The sequence below is a fragment of the Coloeus monedula genome (genome assembly GCF_965178545.1).
Source record: "Coloeus monedula genome assembly, chromosome: Z".
In the NCBI taxonomy this organism is placed as follows: domain Eukaryota; kingdom Metazoa; phylum Chordata; class Aves; order Passeriformes; family Corvidae; genus Coloeus; species Coloeus monedula.
In genome coordinates, this window is record NC_138822.1 from 55,510,969 (window position 1) to 55,520,398 (window position 9,430).

Sequence of the window (9,430 nt, forward strand, 5' to 3'; positions counted from 1 at the left end):
GACATCCCCTGGTGCAGCTTGAGGCTGTGTCCTCTCATCCTGTCACTGGTTGCCTGGGAGGAGAGGCCAATCCCCACCTGGCTATACCCTCCTTTAGGGGAGTTGTAGAGAGTGATAAAGTCACCCCATAGCCTCCTTTTCTCCAGGCTAAACAACCCCAGCTCCCTCAGCTGCTCTTCCTAAGGCTTGTGCTCTACACCCTTCGCCGGCTCCCTTGCCCTCTGGCGTCTCAATGTCCTTCCTGAACTGAGGGCCCCAGAACTGGACACACTGGAGGTTGTGGCCTCACCAGTGCCGAGGACAGGGGGACAATCAGTGCCCTTGTCCTGCAGGTCACTCTATTGCTGATACAGGCCAGGATGCCATTGGCCTTCTTGGCCACCCGGGCACACTGCTGGCTCACGCTCAGCCGGCGGGAGCTGTACTGCGGCTCTGCGAGAAGCCGGCTGGAAAACCCGCGTTCCGCATTCCCACAGGGAAGCGGCAAGGCCGCACCCGCGGGGCCCTGCGCTGGCGCCGCTCCTCCGCCGGGGGGCGCGCGAGCCCCGCCGCCGCCGGGATGGGCGGTCCCGGCCGCGTGACGTCACCGCGCCAGGCATGGGGGGGGGAACGGGCGCGCGTTATTTATGGGGGGGGGGGGGGACGGGAAGCGGAAGCGGAAGTCGAAGTCGAAGTCGCAGTCGAAGTTGCGGCGGAAGGCCTGGCGGCGACACCGACACCGCTGCTACTGCTACTGCTACCACCACTAGCGGCGGCTCCAGCACCAGCGGCGGCTCAAGATGTCGATCGAAATCGAGTCCTCCGAGTACGTGTAGCGGCGGCGCGGGAGGCACGGGCGGCGGCCCCGGCGGCTGGGGGGGGGGGGGGCGGGGAGGGAGCGGTTTGGCGGCCCTGGCCCAGGCGCCAGCGCCGAAGGGGAAGGGAGGCGAGACCCGGCGGCCCCGGGGCCGTGAGGGGGCGGAGGGTTGCTGACGGTGCTCGCCGCGGCCGGGGAGGGCGGCCCGTGTGTCCGGGGCTGACCGTGCGCTGTGCCGTCCCCCGCAGCGTGATCCGGCTCATCATGCAGTACCTGAAGGAGAACAGCCTCCACCGGGCGCTCGCCACCCTTCAGGAGGAGACCACCGTGTCCCTCAACACCGTGGACAGCATTGAGAGCTTCGTGGCAGATATCAACAGCGGGCACTGGGACACGGTGCTGCAGGCAATACAGTCTCTGAAACTGCCCGACAAGACCCTCATTGATCTCTATGAACAGGTGAGCGAGCGCGGGGTTCCTGTGGACTCTTCTGGTCCGTGTGGAAGCCTTTGTGTGGTGTTTTCCACTAACCCTTTGCTGAGGCAGATATTTGTCTCTTGGTGCAGGTTGTGCTGGAGTTGATCGAGCTCCGAGAACTGGGTGCTGCCAGGTCTCTTCTGAGACAAACAGATCCCATGATCATGCTGAAACAAACTCAGCCAGAGCGCTACATCCACCTCGAAAATCTTCTGGCCAGATCTTATTTTGATCCTCGTGAAGTATGTAATTCCCTTCCGTAGAGACCTCTCCTGCATGACCCTAAGCATCATTACAAGCTGCTGATGGCTCACGGCACTGGGTTGTGTTTTCTTGTTTCTGGGAGTGAGAATGTGTAGTTTCAGAGTTTGATTTTACACCTTCTGTGAGGTGTTTGGGAAGTAATACATGACACTTGATTGTGAGGCAGCAGAGCAGTGGTTTTGAAGTGTGCTGCAGTTGGGAGTTTGGGGATTTGTACCCGTGTCCTGCCACAGGATGGCATCTGTAGCTTGCTTTTTCAGTGTTATATAGGCAGCAGAATAAAGCTTGAGTTGTGTGAACAGAAATACTGCTATTTAATAACAATAATAACAAGGCATTATTTCTGATTGGCTACATCAACCTGATAGTTTTGGTGAGAGCATGTTAGGTTAATGGTTAACGTAGTGAAGGGACTGATTTTAGAGATCTTTTCCAACCTTGGTGATTATTTGCTTTTAAGGTTACTATTAAAGAGAAAAAGTCTTTTGGAGGCCTAATAGAAAATTGATATGGAAGGGGTTTCAATTTCAGAACAATTGAAGTATTTTTGGGAAAAGAAAAATAATTCTTTAGAACAATAACCTCATAAAAATAACTTCTCTAGGCATACCCCGATGGAAGTAGCAAAGAGAAACGGAGAGCTGCTATTGCACAAGCTTTGGCTGGAGAAGTCAGTGTGGTACCTCCATCTCGTCTTATGGCATTGTTGGGGCAGGTGAGTCCTGAAAAGTATTTTAGGAGCCATGTCTTTATGTTGTTGGTGCATAAAACTAGTTATGATGTAGTTGAGTTTCCAGCTCTATAAAACTGACGTTTAAATGTGGTATCGTTAGAAAGATTTTTCACATGTGTCAAGGATTTTGCAGTTGTAGGAAAACGTGCCACTCCAGCAGTAGATTTCTTCCCAGTAGAGTAAATACGCAGCACATAGTGTGCATTTTGAGAATAACATTCTGTAACACGTTTTCTGTTGCGTTTTCAGCCCTTTCTGATTGTCAGAATGTATTCATTGGCACTCTGTGCAGACAGTGTTTCCTATGTCGTAGGTCTGTGTTAACTGATAGCTAACGGTGTGGCTTTCAACTCCTCTAAAGGCACTGAAGTGGCAGCAGCACCAGGGCCTGCTTCCTCCCGGTATGACAATTGACTTGTTCAGAGGCAAAGCAGCTGTGAAAGATGTAGAAGAAGAAAAGTTCCCCACGCAGCTGAGCAGGCATATTAAGGTAATATTTGCTTTTGTGTTTCTGGTGCTTGTCCTTCCTGTGTTCTGTGTTGCGAGATAAGGGGAAATCTTCTGAACGTTTCTTTTCTTTGTTGTAAATCATTCCCCTCCTCCCTTGCCCCCCTTCTGCCCACACACCTGTGTTTTTTCCTCCTTTTTCCATGCTTTCTTTATCTTATCAGAAGACTTCTTCCTAGGAATCCGAGAGGAGGTCTTTTAACAGGTTTGGGTGCTTATGGTATTTGTGGTTAAGATAACTGCATAGTTTCTTTGCTTCCACAGTTCAGAATCAGTCAGTTTACAGGAATTTGCATAATCCCCTGCTTTATATGTGCAAGGAAATCCTTGTGTTCTAAACTGTTTTTCAGAAGTCATGAGCTGGAAATTCTGAAATCAATTTGTGGTGTTCAGTAACAACTTGCTAAAAACGCTTTATTAGAACTGGTTTTTTTTGTCATTGCTGATCTTGTATTTTTGTTTGGGCTACTGAAGATTTTTTTTGTGTACTGAATTGTCATGGCCACTTGTATATAAAAACTTAGAAATTGCAAAATTGGATATTAGAAAAAATACCAAATGTTCTCTAAAAATTACACTGGAGAAACATCACTCCAAATGAAGCAACTTCAGGAATTCATAAATTTCTGAAGTCTGCTTGGGATAAATGTGAAGTATTGGAAAAGTGTTTGTTAACAGACAATACACCGCAAAAACAAAAATATAAAGACAACCAATTTAGCTGCTGCCTGTACCATGGAGTGTTTGTTGTAAGTTTCATGGACATTAGCAGACCAAAATAAGGTTTTGGGTTTTTTTGTTCTACCATTTAAAAAAGTGATACTCTGTATGTATTGACAGATTTTTTTTGTACCTCTGCATTAAATTTGTGAATACATATTTCTAGAAAATACTGTATTTTTACCATCATAATAATACTACGGTTTTGTTTTGATGAGTTGTGTCTTTTAAATTGCTTATTAAGCGTTGCTTACATTTTTCTTTTAAACAGTTCGGGCAGAAGTCACATGTGGAGTGTGCTCGATTTTCTCCAGATGGACAGTATCTGGTTACTGGCTCTGTTGATGGCTTCATTGAAGTATGGAACTTCACTACTGGAAAGATTAGGAAGGTGAGTTACTCCTTATTTCACACAGAGTAACTTTTGACTTGCCAGAGCACCTGAATTTATTCTTTGAGATTGTTAGGTTCACAGTCCCTAAGAAATTGAAACAGAGAGGGTTATCTGCTTAGGTGATTCAAATATCAGTCTGGAATATTTATGTGGGTTTAGTTGTTTGGTTTGTCACAGAGTTTCCTCTGTGATAACTTTGGTACCTTCCTGCATTGTTGTTGTTGCCTTTAAAATGGTGATAATGGTAGTATCCTGTATTATAAGGCTGTGAAGTCTGATTTACAATAGATTGTAAAATGTAACTGAAATTAAAACTGTTAATACTTTTGCACTTTCCCTTAAAATAAATTTCATTGATTTCACTACTTTGACGGATGAACCTGCTTTTGTTTAGGATCTGAAGTACCAGGCACAAGATAACTTCATGATGATGGATGATGCAGTGCTGTGCATGTGCTTCAGTAGAGATACAGAAATGCTGGCAACTGGAGCACAAGATGGAAAGATCAAGGTACAAATCTTTTTGTATGGTATGTTGGGAGAGGTGGTGACCAAAAGGACTAGTTTGCAATAGCAGTAATGTTCCCATTCCATAAAAACCCAAAGGAAGTTTAGCATGGCTCAGAAACAGGTGTGTGTTGGCTCTGATGCTTAAGCTCATGTGATCTCACAACAAAATAATCACTTACTTGCTGTATCCTTTTCAGGTGTGGAAAATCCAGAGTGGTCAGTGTCTGAGAAGATTTGAACGAGCACACAGTAAAGGTGTTACGTGCCTCAGTTTCTCTAAAGACAGCAGCCAAATTCTGAGTGCTTCTTTTGATCAGACAATCAGGTAAATAAACTGAGAATGTGTGAGCTTTAGTGTGGGAAAAAAGAAAACGGATTTTTCACATTAAGCAGTTTAACCATAGAACAGTGTAATCTAGAAGGTACCTGTAGAGGTCTCTAGTCCACTGTGCTTCTCGAAGCACAGCCAGCCTTTCAGTTAGGACAGCCTCTTCAGGGTCTTGTCCTGCTGAGTTTTCAAAATCTCCAGGGTTCTCCCGCTGCTTCTCTTGGGGAAAATCCTGTTTGGATATAGGAAAAGATATTTTTGGTTGGTTTGATACTGCTTTTTTTGTTAGGTTCTTTCTGGTGTTTTTTGGATTTTTTTTTTGGTTGGTTGGAGTTTTTTTGGTGTCTTTTTGTTGGGGTTGGGTTTCTTTTATGCTTTACCTTTTGTACTTCAGCTGTGCACCTTTTGAGGAGTGTAACTCCATTTATTCTGTAAAGACATGTTGAGTAGTGATGGTAACCCAATAGTTAGAATTTTTTAGGTGTTCAGGTGTTACAATTATTTAGGTGAATATCCCCCCTCTCTTTTCCTTTTTTTTTTTCTTTAAATATCAGTGCAAGATAGGTTAGAAGAATAAATAAATATGCTCAGAAAAATACTCAAACACTTTTATAATCTTAGCAGGCAATAGGAACCTCATCAAACCCATTTTCCTGAAGCTGTTAGCATCTGGAAAGTGTTGATTATTGTTCATGTAATGCAGTAATTCTGATCCTGCACCTTGGTTACTGAGTGGAGTTTGCTCACGCATTTGCATCTATGTTGTCTGACAGGATTCATGGTTTAAAATCTGGGAAAACCCTGAAGGAATTCCGTGGTCATTCTTCCTTTGTCAATGAAGCTACTTTTACCCAGGATGGCCACTATATTATCAGTGCATCCTCTGACGGCACAGTGAAGGTAGGATGGCATTTACCCCTTGTAAGAACACCTTCAGACTCTTGCTGTCTTATAGCCCGTTTGTTAAAATTGTTGCAGTCACTGGAGAAGACTGGGTTATTTGCAGTAATGGGTCTGCTTGTGACTTTACTGCAGATTTGTGTGAGAACTGATGAAATTTCTTACTCCACTTACAGTGTCTTGCAGGGCCTGTCTCTGCTGCATTCATGAAATGGGGGCATAAGTGCAGTGCTTACTGCCTGTTCTGTTTTATTCTAGACATGGAATTGATTGTGACACCTCTTCTCCTAGGATGTGGGGATTACCTTATCTGAAATAATTGCGTATCAGCTCTTTATTTTTAAACTTTTAAAGCTAATTTAGTTTTTTTATTTCTTCTACTAGGTTTGGAATGTCAAGACAACAGAGTGTTCCAACACCTTCAAGTCTCTTGGTAGCACTGCTGGGACAGACATTACTGTGAACAGTGTCATTCTGCTGCCTAAAAACCCAGAACACTTTGTTGTTTGCAACAGATCAAACACAGTCGTCATCATGAATATGCAAGGACAAGTATGTGCTCTTACTGGTGTCATTTCAAGAATGCAGAAAACCTAGTTAAAAACATAGCCCTAAGCTAGCAGGGTTAAACCTGATTTCTCTGGTTTGCTTTCATGACAAACTATTTTGAACTTGAGTTTATAGAACACAGGAAAGCTCTTGCAGCTATGGACACATCTGTGTTCTAAACAAACCTAATACTTCAGTATTTTTGCCCTAAACATGGTATTGATGTGCTGCTGTTTAATCCTGACAAATGTTTTTGGGGGTGTGTCTTTACAGATTGTAAGAAGTTTTAGCTCTGGTAAGAGAGAAGGTGGTGACTTTGTCTGCTGTGCACTTTCACCTCGTGGTGAATGGATCTACTGTGTTGGTGAAGATTTTGTGCTGTACTGCTTCAGCACAGTGACAGGCAAGCTGGAGAGAACTCTGACTGTAAGTTTTTAGCTCTGAGCTTTTCCACTCTTACCTAGAGTGGATTGATGCATAGATATAGCATCACTTAATTTGATATACTTTTATTTTTACTAGAGTAGTTGAAGCAACTTCGGTGACAATGCTTTTTCTGTCTCCTGAAGTCTGTACTCTTCCTATAATGTTTGTAAAAGTTCTATGAGCCAGTAACTATACACACTTCTGAGTGGTTGCTGACTTCTAGAATACTTTCTAGAGTGCTTCTTTTTGAGTGAAATGTGGAATGGGGAAGCTGTCTCTTCCCTGCTTTAAAACTTTTCCAGAGTTTTAAACACAGGGATGATGTAAATGTTTATTATGAAGTCCATAAGGAGTAATCTCAGACCAAGGAATCTTTCATCTTTAGTGGACATGATTGGTAACAAATGAATTTCAGGGCATTTGGCCATAGAATGTGTTTTGGTTTTTTAGGACAATTTAATTGTAAAAATTAGGGAAGTATTTACCGACCAAGCAAAGGGTGAATTGGTTCAGACTTCTGTGAATGAGAGCTTGTCTTGACCTGGGCTCCAGCTGGTGGAGAACCTGACCAAGCTGTCAGATTTAAATGTGTTGGGTTTAAATTTGCTTTAGATGGAACTAAAGAGGAATACTAGCTTGAATGTCTAAATTTAATGGGGAACACTCAGGTGTTGTGGGTTTCAGTGGATGTAAACCTTCACTGAACCTTCCTTTCCCCAACAAAAAGTAACTGCCATGTCACAAAAATTGTTGTGACTGGAATTTAATGTTGGGGCTATGTACCCCTGCTTTTGCTCTATGCCCAAAGCACCTTAACCCTCAGTCCAGTTTTCTCCAGTTGTTTTTTGAAGAGAGTATTTGTCTTGAATCTGCTAAAGGAAGACTCTCCTAATGCATCTTTCTGCTTACTCTTTAGGTCCATGAAAAAGATGTCATTGGCATTGCTCATCACCCCCACCAGAACCTGATTGCCACTTACAGTGAAGACGGCCTCCTCAAGCTCTGGAAGCCATAGATGGACTTTGCAGCGAGCTCTGAAGCATGCCTGTTAGTTGCAGGTTACTAGTGTGTGTGCTTTAACACAGGTCTAAATATGCAGAGTGTGATACTTACTCAAGTTTCAGTTCAGGTTTTCAGAGAACTACATTTTTGCCTACCTAGAGTGGATTGATGCATAGATATAGCATCACTTAATTTGATATACTTTTATTTTTACTAGAATAGTTGAAGCAACTTCGGTGACAATGCTTTTTCTGTCTCCTGAAGTCTGTACTCTTCCTATAATGTTTGTAAAAGTTCTATGAGCCAGCAACTATACACACTTCTGAGTGGTTGCTGACTTCTAGAATACTTTCTAGAGTGCTTCTTTTTGAGTGAAATGTGGAATGGGGAAGTTGTCTCTTCCCTGCTGCTGAAACAGGAATAGTTTCCTAGAGTGCAGATGAGGATACAGTATCCTGAGCTTGAAGATGGGGTCATTTCTAGGCCACTGGGTTTTGCTGTGTTCAGTTTTCACTATCGGTTTTCCAATTATATTGGAAAGTGGTGTCACACAGCTGCCTCAGAATGAAACTATCCTTCCCCATCTGCCAGAGATTGTAAACCTGCCTAATGTGGCAGTGAGATACAGTTGATTTTGTTTGGGGATTTTTTTTGTTTTCTTTTGTTTTACTTCAAGACTAAAAGGAGTTATTACCGGGGCCCTCTTCTTGTAAGTGCAAAATGTCTTCAGACCAGCTAGAACTGAAATAGGCTCCAGGGGATCAATATTTTAAAACATGCAAAAGTTGGTTTACATAGGCTGAGTTCCTAGTGCTGTGATAATGCTTTAAATCATTATTTTTAAGTTTGTGGGTTTTTGTTTTTTTTAAATTTCATATGCCTGTGGACCTAGCTGATGTTATACTTAGGTCCCACAAGATGGTAAAAAGATACTTTCAGGCTCTTCAGTTTGGAGCACATGATTTTTTTGTTGAGAGATTCTGACTAATGTACACTGTTCTGAATGTACATCAGAATCTTCTGAAGTCTGTGTCTTTTCTAGGATGCAGAAAAATGAGGCTTTTCCTGTAATGATGAATCAAACGCCTGTAGATTTGAATCTGCTGCACCGTGTTCTGTCCTCATCTTGTAGAATGCTTTCCTATTGCAGTAATGTTTTGAACAGTAATAACTTGCCTTTGACTTAATAAATTAGTTCCACTTTAATTATTTTGTGTGTATCTTTAGTGGTGTGGGGAAATGCAGAAGTTCAGCTGGAATTCTCACACAGCACCTTTGCTCCAAGTGTAGTGTTTTAGGTCTCTGTTTAGCTGTGTCATCTGAATTCCCAGGTTGTTTTTTACTTCCTTAGATATATCAACAGAGGGGGTTTTTATATAGTAAAAAGTGATTATTTTTCCTGCCTGAAAAAAACAGAAATATGTGATAGTGATACATATTATAAGTTCCTTGGGCAGTTAGTAATTCTATTAAGGGGGAGGATCTTGACAAAGTATTTTTAACTACTTTCCTTGCAGGGGAGATGCTCCTATCCCTTCAGCATCTTTGTGACCCTTTACTGGTCTCTCTCCAGTACAGCTCTGTCCCTTTTGTATTGGAAGACCCAAAATCAGACATAGCATTCCACGTGTGTCTTCACTTGAGCTGAGTAGATGGGAAGGATCACCTCCCTGCACTGCTGGCAACCAGGACACAATTTGACTTCCTTCCAAAAAGGTGGCTCATGTTGAGCTTGGTGTCCACCAGGACCCCCCGGTTCCTTCTCAGCTGTTTTCAGCCGAGTGGCCCCTAGCAGGTGCTGTTGCATTGGGTTGCACTTCCCCT

The 9,430-nt window shown here is 43.2% G+C and overlaps 1 protein-coding gene across 1 annotated transcript; it reads left to right on the plus strand.

Annotated features, from left to right (window-relative positions):
- The first annotated feature begins 667 nt into the window (after window positions 1-667).
- SMU1 (SMU1 DNA replication regulator and spliceosomal factor) lies at window positions 668-8,812 on the plus strand. Its single transcript, XM_082300948.1, has 12 exons — window positions 668-805; window positions 1,045-1,255; window positions 1,363-1,515; window positions 2,142-2,252; window positions 2,632-2,760; window positions 3,769-3,888; window positions 4,286-4,402; window positions 4,599-4,726; window positions 5,503-5,629; window positions 6,014-6,181; window positions 6,452-6,604; window positions 7,521-8,812. Exons 1-12 carry the CDS (start codon window positions 780-782, stop codon window positions 7,617-7,619), a joined length of 1,542 nt encoding a protein of 513 aa, XP_082157074.1. The 5' UTR covers window positions 668-779; the 3' UTR covers window positions 7,620-8,812.
- The last annotated feature ends 618 nt before the right edge of the window (window positions 8,813-9,430 follow it).

What these genes read in the sequence shown, in the direction of transcription:
- SMU1 (XM_082300948.1), top strand. Translation starts at nt 780, where the DNA reads ATGTCGATCGAAATCGAGTCCTCCGA. An exon ending in AGCTGAGCAGGCATATTAAG is followed by an intron (nt 2,761 to 3,768) that starts GTAATATTTGCT and finishes TCTTTTAAACAG; the next exon opens with TTCGGGCAGAAGTCACATGT. An exon ending in CTACTGGAAAGATTAGGAAG is followed by an intron (nt 3,889 to 4,285) that starts GTGAGTTACTCC and finishes GCTTTTGTTTAG; the next exon opens with GATCTGAAGTACCAGGCACA.